Below are 24,388 nucleotides of genomic sequence, written 5' to 3'. Positions count from 1 at the left end.
AGCTGGCTCCAGTCAGTTCCAGCTGTTTCCAGCCAGTTCCAGTCAGTTCCAGACAGTTCCAGATGTTTCCAGTCAGTTCCAGCCGGTTCCAGTTGGTTCCCGTCAGTTCCTGCCGGTTCCAGCCGGCTCCATTGGCCTGACCGTAGGACTCAGCTGGGCTTTTCAGTGAAGCTGGTGGCTCCCGTGTGAACATGTATAAAGGACAGGGCAAAACATGGCATGGCTGTGAGGAGAAAAATGTCAGAAACAGCCCTGTGAAGCCAAGGTGAGGGTTGGGAATGAAGGAGCAAAATCAAGCCTGGGATGAGGCGAGGGTGAGTGGGTGCTGTTGTTTTAATCTCTCTGTGCTTCTACTCACTATCTATTTTGGTTGTCAATAAATTCATTTTCCGCAGGTTGAGTCAGTTTTGCTTGTGACAGTGGCTGATAAGTGATCTCCCTGACTTCATCTATTATCATCCTATTAAGAGTTTTCTCCTGTTAAGGAGGGAGCATGAGTGAGAGGCTGAGTGGGTGCCTGTCAGCCAGCCAAGGTCACCCTACCATACCAGGGTGGAAAATACAGGTAGTTCATGCATGCTCACATCAAAAAGTGTGTTGTTGAACACCAGCATGTCCTAGCAGCAACAGGCAATTGTCATTTCCCTGCTTTGTCTGCTTGCACTATGAGTGCTACACCTGTGACAGTCATAGCTACTGGATAGTGCTCTACGTGCATGTGTTACCTTAGTATCAGCAGACTTGTCCTAACCACAAAATTGAAATGCAGATTATGTCCTGGGATCTGTGGAGAGCTGTACTTTTCAGAAATATATCCGGGACTTCATAGTCTCTGAGTCTAAGTGAATTGTGCAGGTGAGTTTTGACAAAACAGACTTCAGATTTCAATAGAATTGTAAGTAAAAACAGTTGTGTTTTCATGCAAACTATATATTCTATTACATCTTGACTTTTTTTTTTCTTTTCTTCTAGATAAACATCATGTCAATGGAAACAGAATGGTAGAACCTTTCCCAGAGGGAACACAGATGGCTATGTTTGGTAAGACATCAGCTTTAGCATAAAAGCTTTAAGCTGTATAGTTTTACTGCATGCTAAATTTCTTATTTTCAGATTGAGTTCAGAGTCAGGGCTTCTATTGCCATTTTATAATCACTACAATTAGCTAGAGCCACTGATCATCTTGGGAGATCTTCATGCCCCAGAAGACAATACTGAGAGTATTTTGCTGAGTTATACAAACAGAATATTTGATTTCTTAGTTTGTATCATACAAACTCCCAAATAGTAAGTTTTTATGTATGTTAATTTCTGTAAGATTTTTCATTAGTTTAAACAATGCTGAAGGTGTTGACTTTCTGGACCTTAAGTCATACTGTTGGGTAGAAAGCTTTATCTACTGTACTTGCAGAGCTGTTACCATTTACATGTTACCAAACCAAGCCTGCTGTTGTGAACTTTGTGAATAATCCCATAGACTTCTTACTGAGTGACAACAGAGCTGGAAAAGTGGACAGTTGTAAATGAGAAGATGTTCGATTTCATTATGTTTGTGCTATTTTGCATGAATATGTAATTCTTTGAGCCCTTTTGTAAAAACCTGAAAAAAAGTATTTATCTGGAGAAATGAGGAATTACTTCTGGAAGAAACAGACATCCTAAATAAGTCAGAACCACTAGCTTTTTTTTTTCTTTCTTTTTTTTTTTTTTTTTTTTTTCTAAGATATGGACTTCATGCAAATCTGGGAATAGTCAGAGCTGTCATTTCAGAATGTGCTAATCTTAGTCCTTAAGGGTGAGCCTATGGAATTTACCTGGGAAGAAAAAAGTGCATTCCTGTGACAGTTATTCTTAAAACTTACTGTAGTAGAGAATGAAAAATTTCCTAAACCTGTTTTAAGCTATAAGAATAGGTTGTTTAGAAAAGATATAATTCTCTGTTAGTTTCTACAGGATGGTACAAAACTGCCTTAGAAAATTTATTATATCCTCTTAAATATTTATACATCTGTGATGTTGTAGTAAGTCTTGATACTACTTGATACACCTGCTATATCATCTAGTCTGATGGAGTTGTGAATTATGTTAAGTACAGGGCAGGTATATAAAGCAGTCAACACTATTTTTGACCTGGGCCTATTCTAATAAAATACATATAAATATTGTCACACTCTGTGTATAGCAAAAACTGGAAGATATACATAAAAATGGAGGATGTAGCTATGAAAGCAGTTATTCTGAGAAGCAATGCTATATAAATGTCCAAAACGATATAACAAAAAGAATAAAGGCAGCCTTTAAATATGTAATCAGGGGTATAGTGAGTTGGAATTTAACAGGCAATTTTACACCCATATGCAGTGTTTCCAAGAGAGGTACTAAAATGTATTTCACATTCTATTGAGTAATTAGGTAAAATTTATTAATACCAGCAACTAAAGGTGAAACACTGAAGCAAACCATCAAAGGAACCAAGACAATCTGCATATCATACTGTCTTTAGATAGGGACAGGGAGATTTAGCTGGGTGCCTAGCCACAGGATTCAGATGTCTTGGCCTCACCAGGCTGCCAGCTGCCAGACCAGGGGATGGAGGTCTCCTATAGCTCTGTTGTGTGATAACTTGGAAGTCCTCAGGCACCCAATATGGTCCTAGACACTTGTCAGGCACCCCATTTGCCCCACATGCTTCCTGAGGTTATACAACAGAAAACACATTATTCATCTCTATAAACAGAAGAGTAGTATAAATTATCTTCCCTACACGATACAGAAGATAACCTGAGATAACCTGATCATCCCTACTGTGTTAGAGGTTAGGAATCTGTATTTTACAGGAGAAAGTAGCTTATGTCAATGTGGTATTTTCTCAGTCACTGAGCTCAGCAGCAGTGATCTGGTCTAATTTAGAAAAAGAAAAGACTCTCTGTAAGTATTTCAAAAAAAACCTGTGCAGTGTCTGAAAGTTCGTATATAATAACAGTTTACGTATCTGTCTGGAAAGAATTGATGATCTTAATCTACTTTCAAATAACAGAGGTGTATTCACATCTGAAATATTTAGCAATCCTGAGTGGAATTCAAAGGGCTAAGTTAGCCATAGGCACTAATTTATCACCCCAAAATTATCTTTTCATTTGATTATTGCAAAATATCACAGCAAACATTAACTTCTCTGTAGTGCTAACGTTGCTGTAGTTGCCATGGTTAGAGGAGAAATGGTTTGTGGGTGTTGCCATTCAGTTATCATCATGACTTCTTGAAGTTCTCTTCAATGTTCCTCTAATTCAGTACTGTCTTCCTGCCAGTATTCCTTTGTCTGTGGATTTTGGGAACATCAAAAAATTCTTGGAGTGGTGGAATGACAGATTGTTTGATAGTTTTGTTCAAACTAATGGAAAAAGGATTTTAAGTTGCCTTTTGAGTTCTAAGGTTAAGATGGATGTAGAGATTGTCCTCTAAATAATTTCTTATAGCAAGCAGGGTCAGGGAGTTCTGGTGCAGTCTGATGTTGATACAGTCCTCACTATTTATATTGTTAGAGCTCCTCCTTTATCTCCTTTATCATGCTTAGACCAATTTCCCAGTGTTTGTGCGGGTTGTTGGCATGAGTGCTGCTATTGATTGTATGACGGTTGATTGTACACAGTTTGTACATTTTCATATAAATTAATGTACTACCTACAGAATTTCATTGGAAGAGCTCAAAATCTAATTAAACACCCTAGCTGTAATCATTGCTGAAGAAGTCCTATATTCCTATAAAGCCTGATAACTTATATCATTTTTAAATTGCCCTACATTTTCCACAAGAGTGTGATTGCAAATGTTGGGATAGGTGCTGAAAACTCATGCTGCTGCCATCTGTGCTGTGAATAAATGGAAAACCTACGTATTCTTAGGTTTACTATTAGACCTGAAATATACTAGTATACAAACATGACTCTGATGATAATTGTTGTCATTTGTTGGCATTGGCGTCACTTTCTCATAAATGATGCTACAATTCATTTTTGCTCTACCTCCAAGGGGGCAGTGCTTGCTGGCCCCACGTGAATGGGAATGCAAGGAAGCACTCAAAGAAAAATATGCATTAGTAATTCTTCTTCTCAGATTGTTACTCATCCTATCCACGTATGTTCCCCTTAACAGGATTTTTTTTTTTTTTTTTTTTTTTAATTTTAGGACTCCATAAACTAGGAAAAAGAAACTGAGCTAGTCATTTGTAGGAGTAGTGTCTCTGACTACCTTAGCAAGGGAGTGCTTCTTAAATCTCTTCTGTGGTAACATCCTTTAATCCTTTAATTCTGGTTGCACAGGGACAAGTCTCAAAGAGCAGTAGTCACTGAGAAGTAATCCCTCTTCCATAAAAATATCTAGAAAAGCTGAAAGATGGTAAATAATCTTATGATTTTATCATAAGAGCAGTAGTTACTAAGAAGTAATCCCTCTTCCTTAAAAATGTCTAGAAAAGCTGCAAGATAGTAAATAACCATATGATTATCCTCACTACTTGCAGTGAATATTCCTACTACTTGGATGGTTTCAGATTCGCCACTAAAAATACAATATAAAATGTAATACTGGGTTGTAAACACTAATCCTTTTACCTGCTAGCAAAATGCAGTTAGATTGCTTTATATAGCTCCATCTTCTGCAAAACCTCCTTAGAGATGCTCTTAGTAATGCTATGCTATTTGCTTTATGATATGACTTCATGTTTTGATCAAGGTACAGGGTGAATGTACACGGGTAATTGTTCCTGCAGCTTTCCCATTTATAACAGAACCTCACAGTTTTCAACAGACTATTTAAATGATCTTGAGATTCTTGTGTTGTCTGTTTAGCATCACTCAGCTGCCTAAGATATGCCTATTGTTCATTAGAATAAAGAAATGTGTCCTTGTTTCTACAATGGTGAAAAAGCTAGATTTCAAGGGTGAGGGTGACTCTTTAATGGAAATGTTTTAAGGCTAACCATCCAGTGACCTCTTAATCCAGATTCCAGCTAGTAATGAAGCACTAAGAGCACAAGAGGTGCGTAGACACTGCACAAGGTCTCACTGAAAACACTGTAGAATTCTATATCAAAATCATTTTGTCCCTTGAAATAAGGAGGGGGCTGTATTCCCAACTTCAGCTGCTAAAACAGATGTAATGCTGGGTATTAGGTGTTTGTGTTTTAGATGGTATAATAGAAGAGATTCAATAAATGCCTGTCAAGATTTTTTTTTCCTATCATTTTTATGGCCACAGATATTTTCAGATAAAAATATTTTGCCTAGAGTGACTGTTTTTGACCAAAAAAACAAATGGAAAGAGAAAACTTGAACATGGATTAGGGGGTTGATAATGTTTGGAAAACAAGTAATTTAAAGTCTAAAATCAAGTTTTGGATGGAGGTGTATGCAAAGATAAAGGTGCTTCAAAGCTGCAGAACATATGTTTTCAATGAATGAATACTTCCATGAGTGCCATTGAATTGATATTTTACACACATTTAAATTCACTGCTGTATTATGCTCAGCAACATTTCTGGTCAGAGTTTCTGACTTTTAAGTGTGTATTTTTCTTAAACAACTGCTGCTATTGCAAGACTCCAGTTTATCACAGAGTAACTACATATTCTCTGTGCTTTATATGGTATCTTTATCACATAAAAGGAAGCATTGTGTGTACATCATAGACCTCTTACTTACCTTTACTAAAACCTGGCAATAGTTCAGGTTTGTAGCTATTGCACTTTTAAAATACAGGACCATGTTATGTTGTATTTGCTTGACATGTACTGGCTAATAATGGGGTAATTGGTTTCTTGATGTAAACAAAATATAGACAGAAGTAGGATGTTAAGTAACTGATAAGATCTAATTACAGACATTTCTGAATTGGCAGACAGATCCAAGCTTGTTCACCTTCTGCTCTGCACTTAATAGACAGCAGCATGTTCCAGTAATTCTGTGTAGCCGTGTTATTGTTGTATTTTGCCTGAGTTTTTATGACCTATTGAGATTCAGGTCCCTATGCATTCCCACTGCTTCCAAAGGTTATTTAAAAACTAAAATAGCATTACCCCAAGGTTGTCCTTTCTCAGCCTCGACGTGTGGCCTCTTCAGCTGCCTCTGCAGCACCACATGGTCCAGCCCCGACACGGCTCAAGCTGCTGGGGAGCTGAGCTCCAAACACGGGATCTGCTCTTGGATGGTTCAGCCTCTCCCAATAAAGGTTTCACCAGGACAACTGTTCAACTGAGGGAAAATAATTTCCATTTCTTATTGATGTGTTTCTCTTGTTCAGACAATCCAGAATGTTTTGGCTACTCCTTTCAGCTGAAAGTCATCGGCCTTTATAATTAAAACCCGAAGACATACTTGGCAACCATTGCAGAGAATTCTCTGGTGTAAGCCATTACACAGTCCCATAATTGCAAGATTTCTGAAAGACCAGGGCAGAACTGGGTTTTTGTATTGGGTCTTCAGAATTAAGGGAGCTACTTTAAACCTGTGATTAACTATTTTTTGTCATATTCATGTGCACACTTTTCATAGTTTCTATAACCTCAGTGAAGAGAGTAATCTAGGTTCAAGTTTTCATTCTTTGTGGATCTGATGGATATTTGGGAAATCTTTACCAGTAGAGGAATATTGTGGTGTGTGTTCTGCTTTAAAAAAGTGATCATGAGATTCAGTGAGGTTATTATCAGCAGATAAATATAATAACAGACAACAGTATTTAATATTTATCTTGCCGATCACTTGGAGGTGGGATGATGTATTTATTCACAATCACTGTATATAAGTTTTCTTTACTTGTTCCTGAAACAGCTACTGATGGCTGCTGTCAGATAACGAAGTGTGTTAGGATGTCCTTTGGTCCGACTCAGTTTTCAATTACTGTGTTTTTATAATGAGCTCTGTTGTTCTCACCATGAAAAGGAAATCATAGGAAGCAACGTTTGGACCCCAAGAGAAATACTGTTATTTTAGATGGTAAGAAAAGATCAAACAGCTTTTCTCTGTTGCTCAGAAAAGGAAAAGATCTTTAAACCATGCAACATGTCATAAGATATTATATCTCTATCTGAAGAGAATATAAGACTTCATGATATTGAAACAGGTGTGTGTGCTGTGACCCAAATTGTAGGAGAAATATCTACAGTGATATTACCAGATGTTACTAGGTTCAGATTGTGGAAGAATTGAGAGCCAGAGGGAACATCTTCCAGAAGGGATTCATGTTTCTTATGCTAATTCTCTTTCAACATCTTGGAAGAGTGAAGGAAGTGTACTAATTGGCTGGATTTGTACAGTGTTGAAGTGTTAAAGTTGTCCTGTGTTCAGAAGATGGTGTAAAAATGGACACTGAACTTTCTGGAATTCTAGAATGAGAAAATGAACCCGTGAAGACATTGTATAACAGAAAAAGATTGTCTAAAGGATTACCTTCAAAGTATGCTTATTAAATAAATATATGCTTATTTCCTTTTTTATTTTTTTATTTTATTTTTTTTTAATCCTCCAGATACTGACTTATGGCTAGTGTCTTTTCAGTGCCTCTTCCAGAGAACTGTAACAGAGCCCAGTTCTCTGCCTCCACTATCTAGTCCTGGTCATCCTTGTTGCCATTGGCACTTAAACATCCCTGTTCCTCGTAATCTTGCCTGAAGTACATGTACAGTGCTATGGTTTGCTGGTCAAACCTTCAGGGGTTGTCTCAGCTGTAAGCAATTGCCAGGGAATGTTCCCTGTTTAGGATTTAGGACTCTAACCAGATAGCATTGAATGGAAAATTTTAATCTTAGGTGATAAACTAAGAAATGACCATAACTCTGAAACCCTTTGAAAATAAAAACTTAATATTCAATTTCTGTTGTGCTACAGCACATCATTTACCTAGTGCATTAAGTGCTGGTGATCTGATTTGGTAGCACTGTGCATCGCAATTGCAGAGCACTATACGAGACAGACCCAGATAAATACAAAATGGTACAAGTCTGCTTGGTCTTTGCCAAGGATATTGCCTGACATATATAAACACTAATAAAGGACAATAAAGTATCCTTAATGCAAAGTGAAAACTGTCCTTGATCAGTACAACCCTTCATAACATTCTTTTATTTCAAAGGATCCACATCTCTTTCTTTTTGCTTCTGAAAACAAAAGTAATGTGGCCTTCAAACACAATATCTGTCCTTTTCCGTCAGGGACTTGTTTACCTTAATTTAGCTTTCTTGAGGTAATGAAGAATTTAGCTTTGTGTGGATTTCCACTTAGAGTGCGTATTGCACATTAGCAAAGATCTGGAGGTTTTGAAGAGTAAATCAGATGCAGCTTTTCAGTCAACATCATTCGCCTTAAAACAGACGTTTAATTAGGTTTTGGGGACTTTCTCACTGAGCCAAGTAGAAAAGGCATAGTTGGTTTTCATGGTTTTTGGGGTAGGGCTCAGTGATCTGCAGTGGAAGGAACTGCCTCTTATGTGTTTGATTTCCTATGCAAAAAGCCAGCAGAGAGCCCCTAGATTACTTTTGCAATGCAAAAGCCTTGCAGAGAAGTAATTTCTTGCCAATGATAAATAGGGATATATCAGTGACTGGGATGAACATATGCTTGGCATCATTCTGAGTTGGTTTAAGTTTGAAATAGAAGTAAATTATCCTGTTAATGACTAGGGGATGCCCTCATCAGATTTATGCTGCTTTGTGGGAGATATATGTGCGTGTGTGTTTATGTGCTGGGATATACACACATACACATTTACAATCAGAATTTATCCTTAGATTCCTGTTCATAAAGCATGGTGACAAGACATAAAACACATCAAATAGTGATGTTTTATTCTATTCAACCATGAAAAATGTGATGCTAATTGTCAGTAGTTACAACAGCAGAGGAAAAAAAATACAAGGAGGTTTTTGGAGGCATAAAATTGTGTTGTTTTGATAATTTTAGACATACTGTGACATTCAGTGCATTTTATATTGTAGTGGATTTATCCTTACAATGGCATTGTCACAGACTGACAATTTTAGAACTGGGGATATGAGACAGAGCAATTAGGGTCCTATGTTAAAAAAACAAAACAGACTGCTTATTATTGAGTTACTCAGTCTGGGATAATTTAGTGTGATTTTGTTGATTTTCATTTGTTGAGTTTCTCTCTCTCCTGATGAAGTTATTGGTGATCTTAAAAAATATCATTATATTATGCTTAAAATCTGAGATATAAAAATCTTCACATACTTGTGCAGTACTTGCTCAGAAACACTTCTGAAGCTCGGGGGAACCAACTGGAATCTTTATATTGATCTCATCAGTTCTTTGAACTCATCAGGCTTGAATTAATCTCAATAAATTTTAGGCATCTAATCCAGAGCGGTCTTCAAGAATCCCTTCCTAGCCAGAGATATCATATCTGGAGGTCAGTTCATAACAGTTTCTGTCTTAGAAAGGAATGAATCACCCTCTGTTGGTGCCTCCTTCTGTCAAAAGCTATCTAAACAGCTAGCTTAAACTAGAGGGAATTCATTCATTTGCATAAATGTGTTGCAAATATTTTATCCTAGGGCATTTGAGACATCCACAGGGGGCTGGCAGGGATGATAGAGCTCTCACAGGAGATCCGTGCTCTTCTGAACTAGCAGATGAAAGCCAGATAGAATTATCTAGGACATCCCAAATGGTATTAGGTACCGAAGTTTAGGGATGCCATCTGCAGATGAAGACCTCTAGAAGTAATGTGCATGTGTCTGTGTGTGAGATAGGTGTCTGAACTTCTGTTACAGCCCTTGGGAAGCTGGTCAGCAGGGCAGGCAGGATGCAGTTGCCCAGATTTGGTTTTACACTTTCTGTAAATTGTCCTTGATCTCCTGCTTCCAAGGACACAGGTTGACCGGTTGTCATATGTGCCACTCGTACGCCAGTCCTGCACAGAATTGCTTCTGAAGGCATCTCAGGTGCCACCAGATGCCTTTATTTGTCTGTACTGAGCCCCAGACCCCACCAACCACAACGGGGACCCTTGGACACTTCTGTAACTCATGAACACCCAGCTCTAGAGACCTAAATGCAGTTCAGGTCTGCATGCTGAAGCCTAGAGGCTTTTATTTCAGGTGTGCGGTTAGCAGAGAATTGCTTCTAATTTCTTGAATACTTCTTACAGAGCCCCTTATCTTCCAGTACCTGTCAGGTGCATTATTTGCCCTTGTATTTGGGGTAATGCCACATTATTAAGATTATCTTTGGTGACAACCGGTGCTGGCTAGTACCAGCTCTCTGCCTCTTCTGGACAGCACACAAAAATCTGTTGTCTTCAGAAGAGAGTGAAGAGTCCAGCATTTTAGAGGGTCAGACAGAATTCTGTTCCAGTTTTTTTTTTGCAGAATGCCACCTGGCTTTGCTCTCTGCGCAGGAGAGACTTTAGAAAAAAAAAAAAAAAAGTAAAAAGAAAGAAGAAAGATCACCAAAAATCCCATCAACATCTAAAAGAAAGAAATAATATGATCGGTTTTTCAAATAAGATAAGAAGCACTAATCACCAAAAAAAATAATAAATAAATCTGATTTGAGCTGAACTGTAAGTAATTTTGAAACAGCCGTAGTTATTTGTTTGTGAGCCAGGGAAAACAGCATGCAATATGTCAAGCTTTGAGATAAAATTTATTGGTGTGTCATTGGCTTAAATCCAACATTATGCTCATAAATAATATAATCCTAGTGTGACACATTTCTGCTTGAACCTTGACTGAAAATTATTGAGAATCATGTTATGAATTATGTAGTAGCAGTCACGCATTCAAGTCAAAAGGATATAACTTGAGCGAAATGTTGAAATGTATTTGTAATTAGGTACACAGTCTAAAGACGCATAGGTGCAGGAAGGGCAAGGTGTCTTTCTTCGTATCCAAAGGCATAACATGGAGCCTTGCTCATGGCTAATGGTCCCCCAGCTTTTATTGACTCATTTTCCTAGGATGGAAATCTAAGATCTGTATCTCTTGCATGCGATTAGCACCATCTTTGGTGTCTTATTTATGCTAGCTCGGTGTGACCCAAGGCTCCAGACAAATCCCTGACAGCGCCTCTAATACAGACCAACTGCACAGCAAGATGGGAGCAACTTGATGTATTTCAGTGAAACGCATGTGACAAACCAAGAGAGGACAAACTTATGTGTTTAAGAATCAGGATGGTTGTACTCGCATTGATCAAGTGTGAAAGTGTCATCCTCTGTGGCAGATAAAGAGAATAACAATTTCTTTGCCTATAAAAGACCTATAAAATCAAGATCATTTTACTGTGCTACCACATTACTGATCTGGGCATATTTTTAGGTATAGAAGGACTTACATTTAGTAGCTAGCATAGTCTCACTTCAAACCATTGTGTAGTGTGCTGCTTGGCTGTAGTTAGCAGTCATTATTTCTAGTGTACTACAGAAATTCACACCTGTGTTCTTCTGTTTTGTTCATCTTTACTGTATGTATACTACTTGTTCCCAGGCTCTCTTCCCATGAGACCCCACCAGTTCCTCTGCTGTGAGACCTGCATGTGTTTATGGGAATAGTTCATCCTGCTATCACACTCATCACGCTGTAAGGCAGAATGAAGTTTCACTCCCTCTTTTCTCTACTGCCCTCAAAACCCTCCTAGCTGGTCTCATGTCCTCTAATGTCCTGATGTGCTCTCTTCTGTCATGCCCCAAAGCATTCAGTCCCCACATTTTGTCCTATACTATGGAAACACTGTCCTTCTGGTCTTACAGAGGTTTGAAACAATTTTTTTAATTTTTTTTTGGAAAAAAATAAATGTGCACACATAGACATAACCCAAATTGTGCCTTAGTGCCATGGGTAAAATGTGTTTTGCATAGTAATGGAAGAACAAGGCTGTTGACCACATTTTCCATCTCAGAGCTTTAGACATATTCAGCCACCTGGAGCTGACTGTAGTGTGAGAATTTGGCATCTGTGCAGAATTCATGAATATGTCTGACTATACTTGTTCTGGTAGCATACTGTCAGACAAAGGAGACTGCATATAGCTGGAAACTTTTCACATGGATTTCCTCTTACTAATATCTCCTTTCTTTTTGCTTTCATCAACAGACTTTTGAGTACATCACCAATTCCTCTGTGCATGAGAGAGGGCCAAAATTTATATTTTTATAAGGTTTGTTTGTACCATACTCTTTTAAATCTTGAGCTTAAATATTGCCAGTACCTCATTTTAACACTAATCTCAAGCCCCTGTATTTTACAGACTACAATTATTTGTGCTTTATTATGCTGTAGACCAAACCCAAGGGTAAAGCAAAGATATTTGTAGCCTTGAGGCAGTACAGTTGCTTTGACGGGCTTATTGATTATATACAAATAACTTTCCCCAAATTCAAGGTACTGACTGTGTGGTTCCAAAATGTTTTGGAGCATGTGCTGAAACTTAAAGAAGTGTTATGTTGCTTGGAACCTGAGGCTATCAGAGTCTTTCAGATCTTAACCAGTTGCATTCTCTGGCTGCAACCTGCTGTGAGCCTGGGACATTTTGCTGATGACTCCATCAGTCACAGCTTGTCCCCAAATTCCCTGCATGTACACAGCTTTGTGGAGGAGAGTAATATATGGATTTAGTGATGGTTAGTATGCACGCAATTCTTTTCCCCATCAATACATTGTTGGAAAGTGGAATAGGAAAGGTTTTCCCTCATGATGAGTGCTGTATGCATTTCTGCACTCTATATGTCAAAAGAAATCTAGCAGAACTGAAAAATAAAAACAAAAAAGGGGGGGGGGGGCAAAAAAGGTGATCAGAAGTCTGGAGCATCTTCTGTACAAGGAATAACTGGGTAAGCTAGAACTATTCAGTATGAGAAAGAAAAAAAAGTGGGGCATAAGAGAGACCTGCAAAGTGATGGTATGTATGGGGAACATAAAAGTTGATTTTGCAAAATATCTTCCCTTAAAAGAAGTAGAGGCTGTCAAAAGATGCATGTAGGAGCCAGTTTTGAAATGAATCAGAGAAGCTGGAATCAAATAAAAGACTGGATCTCCTTGCCAGCGGATTTTATGTGTACAAAAGGTTTCTCACCTTGAAGTGAGGCCAGGAGAAATAGTTGGAAGACAGATCCACTGAGAGTTATTCAAACCACAGCAAGCACAGGAAATCCTGCAAATGTCAGAGACTAGGACAGTAGTAATGGTAAGTACTGTGTGTGTTTGTCCTTTACTTATTCTTCCCTCAGTGCCTGGGTGAAATGCATCCCTATTACATCATGCACTGTATGTCATAGGTCACATATATCACATGTGTATGGTATTACCTATCATATCACAGCAGCTTTTTTACCATTAATTAAAGCTGTAGGGAGAACCTGTGTGCTGTTTTGAAAGTATGGGAGTCGTTCTTGAAAATGATGTTGAAAACCATACAAATGCAAGTCACAGCTGCCGTTAGCTCCCTGTTGAGAAAGATTTGTAATGAGAAATAATAAATAGATGTATGTGAATGCTTTTTAGCTGGACAGTAACAGTGGGAAAGTTTTCTCAAATGATGTGCATTGCAGCCTCACCTAATCCGCTTTGAAGTTGTATATCAAAAAGAACAAAAAAAAACCCCTGAAATTATTGTTTTTCCTGTTTTTCCCCAAAGGAGGCAAAATGACTGATTGCACAGACAATGTCATAACATAGGCAGCTCTTCCTGGATGCATGTCTAGCTTGGCATGGGTCCAAGAGCTGTCGATGCCTCTATGCTTGGGAAGCAGGTGGGTGGAAGGCACAGCATGGAGGGGGCTCGTGTGGCTTCCACCCATGGGCAGCACAGCTCTGTCTCTGTGGCTGCAGTACCTGAGTTAGCCAGGCCTGGTTGGGTAGCTGCTGTTATCCAAAACACATTTGTGCAGGGGTCTCTGACCATGGTTTGTAAGAACTGATTGACTTTGCTACAGCGTTCATTCTGTTGCATCTCAGGCTTATCCACTGTGGACCATGTAAGTTGTAAGTGTTGCATATTGTACTGCAATTTTTTTTTTTTTTACAATACTTGTTGATTCAAAACCTGTAAAAAAAAAAAAAAAAAAGGCAAAATTCTGCTGTATACAAATATAAGCCTCTTTCTGCTTGTTCAAAGGATTGCTATCCCACCTCGTGATAAAGATGGCCATTGCCACCTTAGTTGGCTGCTGGCAGCTACCATGGTGCTTCCTTAAGAAACAAAATTTGGAGGCTCTCCCAAAAGCCAGCCTCCAAATTAGTGAGGCTATTTATGATAGCAAAAGCATTCTACTACAGCCCTTAATCCAGCCTGTGTGCTTCACGATGCCCTCTAGCTTAATATCCTGGCAAGCACATCCAGAAGGCACGGGTGTTTAGAGGATGTCTAAGAAAACCACTGGGTTGGACAGGGAGCAGGTCATGGACTTTGCTGTGCTTGATGGCAATTCCTTTGCCAAGGCATCAATGGAGTGCAGACACTGCCTCACTAACTATTACAGTTATTTTATTTTCAACAATGATACTGCCGTGTTTTTTTGCGAATGAGTGCACGTCAAGTACCGCATAAATGGTGAATGACTAACCACATATCCATTTGGCCTCTCTTCCTCTGGATATAAATTACTTTTTCTATAATAATCTTCTCCTTTTTTTTTTTTTTTTTTTTTTTTTAATTAGAGTAAATATCTTTTAGGTGTTGGATAGGAAAGAGGTATTCTGTTTTGCAAGTGAGAATGTACCAAAATTCTATTGGCTATAAGTCCTGGAAATTCTGTATTTCCGTTAAGGCCAGCTGTGGTTCAAAATAGATTAATTTTAATGATCTTCTAGGTACACTCAGAAGACATTTATTAGTTTGGGCTTTTATTGGAAAAGGGTTAAGGGTATGTTTCTGTGGAGCTGGGGAGAGGAGGACTAAAGGGCTATTTGTTGAATTGGCTTGTTATTGAATGTAATTATTTTTTGCTCCTGAGCAATTATAGATTGTAATTTTAAATAATTGTCAGGGTGCCTACAGCTTTCTATTGTAGTCTGAAATCTAAGGTTACAGATAAAATAAGTAATATGACATTACTTTTTTTCTGAATGTGTGTGTTGGCAGTTAATTTAACTTAGCAATAGTTATCCTAAAAGAAAAGAAAAAAGCAAGGTTTCTATTCCTTGCAGTAAACAAACTTTGTAAACAAGTTATTATTTTCTGCAGTGTAGCCCTAAAAGTGATTCTTATTTTCCCTGTAAGAAAATGTTTGTGGTGCTTTGCTTTTATAATAGCGGAATATATTTTGTTTTGCCTCTGTATATTTCAAGCTCCCTGAGGTTGCTGAGAGATTACAGAGATTTTCCACAAGACAAGGGTAAGGCTTTGCTATTATTGCAGAGATGAATTTTTATGAAAGATACAGTTTCAAGAGAATCAAATGGATTACACAGCCCTGATGACATCTCTTATTTTATGTGTACATCAAGTTCTACTTGAGTAGCAGAGCACTAAAGTGTGTCAAATGACCGAGGATGATCTAAAATGAATCTCTGGTGCGAAGTGCTGGAATGCTTAGAGCAAAGGAAGATCACAAAATGATTTGAAAGCCTCAAATCAATGACTGAACTAAAGATGTGATGCTTTGCAATGAAGCAAATAATCAAGTTGATGATAGGACCATGTAGCTCTCTCTCAATCTCTTTCACATATTATTGTACCAGAGGTTCCTTTTATCCCTAACAGACTTTTGAAAGGTAATATATTAAGAAACTACTCCCTTCTTCAAAGTAGATAGGAAAGTGGCTAGACTCAATTTATCTGTGCATAAGCTGGCGTAATTAATTAACTGTATCCTTGGATATTCTGTTGTGTTAATTCAGATGAAGATTTTGTTCCACTTCTGGACAACTCAAAGATGTGCAAAGAGCTTATGATGCTTTTATTCATACATATTGCATTTTGTAATTTGTTTTTTAAGAGACATTGAAAAGAGTAAATAGTTAATGCTGTCAGAATTTTGGCCATAAACCCTGTTGCTCTTTTTTTTTCTATCACAAATCCTTTCTGGATCCATGGGACAGTTCAGAAATCATCATTGTGGCCGAGAAATATTGGGTGCCTACAATACTTTGTAAGACTGCCCTTTGTCCAATTAGACATGGAAGACATGCAGTGTTAATCCGGATGTTTTGCACTTAAGGACTGACTGTTACTCTGTGAATAGCTCTTCTTTTCTGCAGATCATATCCATTTTTGGTGCAATATTGCTTTATATGTGATTCAGTTGTTCATGTGAAAATGACACCCAGTTGTTCCCAGCCATGAGCATTCACTCAGTCATATTCCCAAATCCGCAAACATTAAGAAAATAATCTATTTATTGGTTTCCATGATTTGTATGATTTGTGACACTTCTCCTTCATGTTTATGGAATGGCCCTGTAAATAGAAATCTAAAATTTTGGAGAGGTTGCTGTGTTTTTACCCAGAACCAATTGTTCTGTGTTTTTACCCAGAACCTAGCACAATGGGATTCAAAACTGTGACAAAGGCTTTTATGTGATGTGCTATGCTGCTGAAAACAGCAATGCCACTAATGATAGAAAGGGGCCTTGAAGAGATCTTTTACAGTCTGCATTCAGGCTTGAATTCCTGGAGCCTTCTTCTCATCTCATTTTTACCAGATCTGCACATCTAAATATAATGGAATCAATGACTAATACAACACCAAGAAAACAGAATTAGTTCCATTTCATGAGTGAAGCTCAATCAAAGAACAAGATAATTTTTATGAGGTTGAAATCTTCAAGAGTGAGACATTGAACTTTTTTTTTTTTTTTTTTTTTTAATGAATCATCTATTTATTGTTAAACATTTGTCTTTCTCTCTCTCTTTTTTTTTTTTTTTTTTTTTTTTTTTTTTTTTTTTTTTCCCCGTGCCTAATGTTGACTGTTTCTGTCCTCAGCCTAACAAATGCCAAGATCACCAGTTGGTGTATCTGGCTCAACTTGTTCAAGCGATCAGAATTTTCAGATACATTTTCTGTACTTTTGGAGGCAGCTCTTTATTTTGTCTTATTTTCCCCATTACTGTATTACAGGTATATTTCACTGCCAAAAGATGATTAAGATGAAAGTTGCTACATTTTATCTAGATCAAGTTTATGGAAGAGTATAAATGAACAAAAATATGTCAAGGAAAAAGTTAGAAAATACATCATTTTATCAAAATGTGTTTCTATCAACTAGCAGTCATAGCATGAAAAAAAATTAGTCTAAACAAAGACCTGTTAGTTGGGATTCTTTGGTATTTTTCCAAAAGGGATTCTTTGCTTTGCTTTGGGACCACTCATACCTCGGTTGTGGAGTACTTAAAGTAATAATTCATAAATTATGGTTCATGTGAGGCTTAATTATTGTGTGCGAAGTGCTTTGATGTTTTTGGATGAAAGGAGCTAAATGCATGTGAATTAGTATTTAAGTATTTGCTTTCTAGAGGAGGCAGGAAACATGGTTCCCCAGATCCAAATGGCTGCTGCCAGGCTTCCTCCTATGGCATATTCCTATGCTGGTGTCCTTCTGGGAGCTGGGCGGTAGAGCCCGTGAATTGTATGTATATGTTTGGGCCTAATGAATCCTGCATGTTTTCCAACTCTTTTTAACCTTTCTCTCCTAATTAAGGAAATGATGTGCATGATTAATGCAGAATAGATGCAGAACAGCCACTAGGAACAAAGCTGGTACCCCAAGACTGCAGAAAAAGGTAGAGCCATAGAAGTGGTAGGCTTTCTTCACTCTCCCAACATCTACTTCTCATCCTATTGACTTTTAGAAGCCATTTGCAGTATTAGCTCTGATAATTTAGACCCAAGATGAACCTCCTGAAGGGTTCAGGTGAAGCTGGCAGGCAGAAGTGGTGTTGCATGGTTTTTAAGATCTTCAGGTTCAGGTTGAAAATGATGAGACGTTTCTTCTCAGAAAGAGTGGTCAAGCATTGGAAATGGATGCCCACGGAGGTGGTGGCATCACCGTCCCTGACAATGTTCAAGGGAAAGTTGGACATGGTGCTTAGGGACATGGTTTAGTGGGTGACGCTAGTGGTAGGGGAATGGATGGACCAGGTGATCTTGGAGGGCTTTTCCAACCTTAATCGTTCTGTGATGCTGTGATCTACATGGTGGATGCATGTGGCATGGATGCAGGGACATTCTGGTGCATCTCTCAAAGGTCAGGAAGTTTGGCCAGTGTTTTAAATATTCTTTAAATATTTTTAATATACTCTTTCCAGTGTGTGATGACAAACTTTCAGATCAGCATAAATGATTTTTTGAGTTGTCCATACATTCCAGTTTCTGCAAACTAGAGGAGAGGAGTTTTCATACAATCACAGAGCCACAGAATGGTTTGGGTTAGAAAAGACCTTAAAGATCATCTAGTTCCACCCCGCTGCCATGGGCAGGGACACCTTCCACTAGACCAGATTGCCCAAAGCCCCATCCAGCCTGGCCTTGAACACTACAAGGGATGGGGCACTCACAGCTCCTCAGAGCAGCCTGCGCCAGGGCTTTGCCACCCTCTGAGTGACAAATTTTTCCCTAATGTCTGATCTAAAGCTCCCCTCTCTGAGTTTAAAGCCTCCCCCCCCCCTTGTCCTGTCCCTACCCCTGACCCCGAGTCCCTCCCCAGCTCTCCTGCAGCCCCTCAGGCCCGGGCAGGCCGCTGGGAGGTCTCCCCGGAGCCTTCTCCTCCCCATGCCCAACACCCCCAGCTCCTTCAGCCTGGCTCCAGAGCAGAGGGGCTCCAGCCTCTGCTCCTCCTCAGGGCCTCCTCTGGACTTGTTCTTCTATGTCCAACAGAAGAATTTGATGATGGAGTTTTCTTACTATTTGGACTCACCAGTGAGCATTTTTGTTAAATATTCCCCTCCATTGCACGGGGAAAGAATAAATACTGAGGCAGTGAATAAGGCCATCTTTGAAAGTATTTTAATACACTGAGATGTGTATATCCCTGCTCTCTACTGGTTAAGATCAAAATTGCATTTAAATTAGAAAATCTGAAACCTCTCCTAGTGTAGCTGTGAAGTTCATGGCAGCTATGGTTTGTGCCTTATTAACATCCTTGATATTGTCTTCAAATTTAGTAAAATCCTGTTGATTTTACATTAAATATGACTTGTAACATTCTTTTATGATGAATTGAATAAATAAGTTTTAAGAATTCTTTTCTATCTATCACATTTCCAAGTTTGACTGCTGTTGTCTTATAGGGTCTTTGAAAAGTCTTACTTATGACATGTTATTCACATTTTTCTTGCTGAAAACATGGCAGTTTTTCTGTTGACAGTAAAATACTCCCTTTCTATTATGGTATTCTTCTTTTCCTCTTAAAATAATCTGTTGTGCACGTTTTATACAAACATACATACATACGCACACATGTGCCCACACGCTCTTCGAATGTCAGCAGCTACCATACTGGCATAAATGAATTGCCCGGGCATTTGTTAATTTGAATGAACATGAGGCTTCTGCTTCTCCTATGGAAAACGAAGCAAACCCAACAGTTTCTCTGGGAATTCATGCAGTGTGAACAGAACACATCTTGGCAAAATGGTGAGCCAAGAAATTCCTCTTTAGTTGCTCTGTTAGGCAAACTGCATTTTAAATTTCTTGCCGAGGGCTTTGTTTGACTTGCCCCAGGCAAGCTGTTCAACATATTTATCAACCCTGTTGTAGCATTAGAGCCAACGCTTATCTGGGAAGATCATCCGCTTAATGCCATCTGTCACCAGGAGTTTTATTTCTTTCAGCTGAGCTTGTTCTCCATTTCAGCTTTTTTTTTTTTTTTTTTTTTTTTTTTTAGTATTCCTCCCAACCATTTCTTAGTTGATTGTTTTCCAGTGATCTCAAATATTCTGTGATTGCTCAAATATTCTGTGGTTGCTGCATGGTAAGCCCCTAAAGACATCAATAATACAATTTTATTTTAAATTCTGATTGATAACATTAATCCTATATGCATCCAGATGGCTCACCAAAGTGTCCTACATATTGCAGTGTTATGTAAAAGAAGATATTACATTTCAATTTGAATCTGGATTTTTTCTGCAGATTTTCAACAAGAATTTGAGAAAATTCAAAACAAAGACTCTCAGGTAATTCATGCGGTATTTTGATCTTGGTGCGTATTAGGACATAGCTTTGATCATTTTAGATTTTCAGGCCCTTATTTGCTGTTGTGTAAGTACGTAGGCATGAATATATTTGACAAAGCTGCATTCACTCACTTTACATGTGACTCTGAGATCCTGCGCTACTTTTGGATTTGTCTGTAATCACAGTGAAGCCAAAGGGACCGGCATATTTGCCTGTGGAGGACAAAATTTAACTTTCTGGATGTCTGATGCTTTTGAGTTATATAAATTCATGAAAAAGCATTGTGACCAGGGGTACAACCACTGCATCTAGACTAGAGAGTGGACATTTTTCCTGAGGTACCAGGATATTCTGATCTCCTGTTTGAACTGAGAGATCTGCTGGATCACATCCGAGCTCCCTTGTTGCCTACATGCCTATCTTCTCTTTGGGGGAGACTGAGGAAGTGGGAACATGATGGTGCCTACCAAGGTCCCCTACTGACCTTTCAGGAAGCCAAAGTACCCACTTCAGCCTGTGAAGTACCAGAAATTAATGGTCCCCACAGTTGAGGTGCACACAGCACAAATAAATATCTCTTTGGCTCAGTACTTAGAGATATCAGTACTTGGACTGACTTCAGTCAGAAAGCTGTAGCAACTGCACTGCACAATTTTTAAGAGAAAAGGCCAATCACACACAGTTAGTGTTTGGCGGAAATCTATGTAATGAGCATTATTATATAGATATATGACTTGCTGAGGTTCAATTTATTCCTTCCAACTGGGGAAAAAGAATTATTTCAGTTCAAAGCAGCTGAGCATTTCCTAGGCTTCTCCAGATTTTGTAGAGGTAACTAAATAAATCGTATTCGAAATTTGGGCCAAATCCTATAGTGGCCAAGAGAAGCAGGGCTACTGGCAGCTGTGCCTTCAGCTCCCGGAGAGATGCTGGCTAGAACAGGATGCACTGAGGTAGGCCGGTGGGATGTGCAGTTGGCTGTCCTTTACTGCTTCAATGTATAGGAGCAGCCTGTGCCCCCAACTACTTTTGGCTGGGTACTGTAGCATTCGAGCAGCTGGCAGAATCACTGCTTCTAGGGTTTCAGAACACAAGCTGGCACAAGAGCCGGTCTCCTCTGTCTAGTGTGCTCCTGAGCTTTGGATAGATCCTGTCCTGCCACTTACTCTGAGCTGGGGTTAGGGAAGAGGTTTCCAGGGCACGTTGCTCTTTGTTCTCTCAGCATAGCAGCACATTTTTGTTTTTCTGAGTGTACGTTTAAAACTGACATTTCCCTCTACTAAGTGGAATCATACATTCTAAAATCCCGTTAACAGAAGGAGGAGCAGGATCCATATCCTTTGCAGTTCATCTTCTGCAGTGAAGCATTGCTATCAGCCTGGCATTGAAACAGCTTCTTAATCTGCTGCACGGAAAAGCGCCTTGAAGTGTGGGTGTAGGGTTTGCAGGCTGTGGGCCAGAAAAGCCTTGGCATGCCACAGAAATAATGCATTCATTCTTCAGAATAAGACAAAAAGAGTCTTCTGATTCTCTGGCTGTCCTGTTGGGCTGCTTGGAGGGCAGGGGAGAGATAATGCTTGTAAGTAGAGCTGGCAGGAGCAAAAGGTCGTTGGGTTGTCAGATAGAAGTCAGGTTGTCTATGAACTTGATGCCCAGAGGAGAGGGGCATACCACAAAGGCAAAGGATAAAGGCATTAAAATCACTCCATGAATAAAAATATCATGTATGTATACATGTTTCAGAGAAAATATGAAAATTAGCCAGTATATTAATACAATACACCTGCTGTGAGTTTCCCTAAATGGAAAGGTGGCAGTCCCTGAAGCATCAGCTTCCTTTAACATCCATGGAGCTCAGAACTTAATAGACTTTAATTAGTACAGCATGGGTGCAGCTTATTAGGTTTTAATTTGGATCAAGAATGCCCTTCTGATGCAAATGTACCACTTGTGCTGATTTACATCATGGAATCCTGAATAGGAATCTACATCGGGGAACCTGCATGGAAACTGAATACTATTCAAAGACGTGATAGGAAGAAATGTAGGAGAAGGGGATCGCATTGAGGGAGAGTAAAGGTTACCTTTGCAGGATCACACAGTTTCTTGTATGAGTGGAGAACACATCTTGAACATGGCATAATTTTAAAGTTTTCCAGTTTGGTTTTGCTTCTGTGTGCTGGCTATTGCATGCAGTACAAGAAATAAAGAATTTAATAATGCTACAAGCTACGCACATTATTATCAGGATAGATACGAAATAACTTTGCAATTACTTTGCTTAGGATTCATCTGGCTTATGTGTATAGACCTGAAGCACAGACTTCTACAAGTGAGCTACTCATGGTAGATTCTTTTTATAGCCATGGGAAAGAAACAGACAGCTTCCAAACACAGTCACTAAATTATGGGGGATTTGTTTCAACCAGATTCAAAAATTCCATGTTTTCATAATGTCTACATATAAGATAGGGGCTTGTTTTTCCTGCCTTAAAATACGCAGTTACATTTGAGATGTCCAAGAGCATTTTGCCTTGCCTTTCAAGAAGGACACGTGTCTCTCTTGAGCCCTGTGTCATGTGTGTCAGCCTTGTGTAGATAGATGTCTTGGATATCCTAAGGCATCTCAAATGACCCTGGATGTCTCTGTTTAGTCAAATAAATTAATCCCTAAATGTATAAGCTCCTGTTACAGTCAGTGGAGACCCTAGTCAATACAGTTAACGTCATCTGTACAGCTATTCATCTCACTAGAAAGTAAGCACCTGGGGTTCATTTTTGCTCAGGTTATCTTTGTGAATATTTCAAAATTATTACAGATTAACAATGGGATGTTTATCTCTTCTTATCAGAGCAATATTTTGCTTTCATTATTTTAGAAGAATACTTACGCTAACTCTTCTTTAAAAATATGCTAATGGTCTGGGTTGCCTATGGAAACACATGCTTCTTGACTGAGTGTAAGGCTGTGTAGAAAAAGAGTTGTTCGGAAGATATATATGTGTGTACATGTATAAAGAGAACAGTCTGAGAAAAAGGATGTGGATGCTAGAAAGGAATAGGAGTATTAGCATTTAGTCTCAAATTGTGTGATTAATATTATTTATAGGGATGAATGAACCTTTAAAGACTGCCATTTGAATCTGTTTGTTTTTGAAGTTCAAAAGCGTAAAATCTTTAAATGCCTTTTGAAATTCCAATTAAGAGTCAGTCAAAACCCATCACTAAAAGAATAGTTTTTGTTTTACAAATTAGCAATTAAAAAGTGACAAATATCTTCAACGCTTAAATACTCTTCTGCAATACCCATTATGTTCAAGTTATGCTTGTGGGGGGCGGTATAAGAGTATTTCCCTTACTAAATGGGTACGGGTATTTTCCTTATTTTTCTTTCTCTTAGGAATGCCTCTGGAAGCTCTCTATCTAACTCTAAAGCTGCACTCACTTAACCGGTATTGGGGATTATGCAAATTATTTCATGAATAGTTTAAAATCACATTCATGTTTGCTAGTTTCAAGTTATAGTATGGGCTTATTTCCCTTTTATGTTCTTTTCCCTACTGTTTACTGATTTTTTTCCTCTGAGTTTTATCTAATTATTTGGAACATCTTCAGCTTTCTAACTAGAGTAGTAGTAATTAGGGAAAGTAAACTTCTGTTTACTACAAGAGCATATGAAGTCTTTAACTGTGGCAACTTCTTGATTTTAGTAATCATTGTTCACGTTAAACATGGCTTAAGGCAGTCAGTGCTCTGAAGAGGAGGCAGTCCATGAGCTCCAGAGTATTATAGGGGTTTTATTCTTAATATTTCTCTCCTTGTGACAGTTTCTCTGTAGAACATGGCACCGCTTTAGCAGAATAACAAACATCAACTGCTGAATGTATTAATACTGTGGAAAGCAATTTAGTATTGTATTGTTGTAAATTATGTCCCTTTACTAGCAGGTTGTTTTCTTATGACAAAGACTTCAATTTTATCTGTTCTTGTGGATGTGAGGATTTATTGTTTGTGCAAGGTGCCACCGTACTTGAGAAATGATGAGAATAGTTCACTAAAAGAATAAAATGTCTGTCTCTGAGAGGTGGGAGAACACAATGAATTCAGACATAAACTGCTTGCAGAGAAGAAAAAGTGAAAGAAACCATGATGAGGATATAGGTCATTGGGTCAAATCAACAGGTCGGAGAGGGCGATTGATGAGAGAACCCCAAATAAAAGTTATTGATCAGGGAGAGCCACCAACCTGCTGATCATTAATT

General features: G+C 38.6%; 1 protein-coding gene across 3 annotated transcripts in view; it reads left to right on the top strand.

Annotated features, from left to right (window-relative positions):
* MSRA (methionine sulfoxide reductase A) overlaps positions 1-24,388 on the top strand; it is a 270,384-nt gene that overhangs the window by 101,638 nt on the left and 144,358 nt on the right. For all 3 annotated transcript variants that reach the window (XM_082757572.1, XM_082757571.1, XM_082757573.1), the window contains one exon: positions 973-1,041. In XM_082757572.1, coding sequence (XP_082613698.1) covers positions 973-1,041 — 69 coding nt within the window. The remainder of the gene's footprint in view (positions 1-972; positions 1,042-24,388) is intronic.

The sequence above is a fragment of the Aythya marila genome, assembly GCF_965140915.1.
Source record: "Aythya marila genome assembly, chromosome: 3".
NCBI classification, from domain to species: domain Eukaryota; kingdom Metazoa; phylum Chordata; class Aves; order Anseriformes; family Anatidae; genus Aythya; species Aythya marila.
Note: the sequence above shows the minus strand (reverse complement) of the source record. Positions and strands in the feature narration are given on the sequence as shown.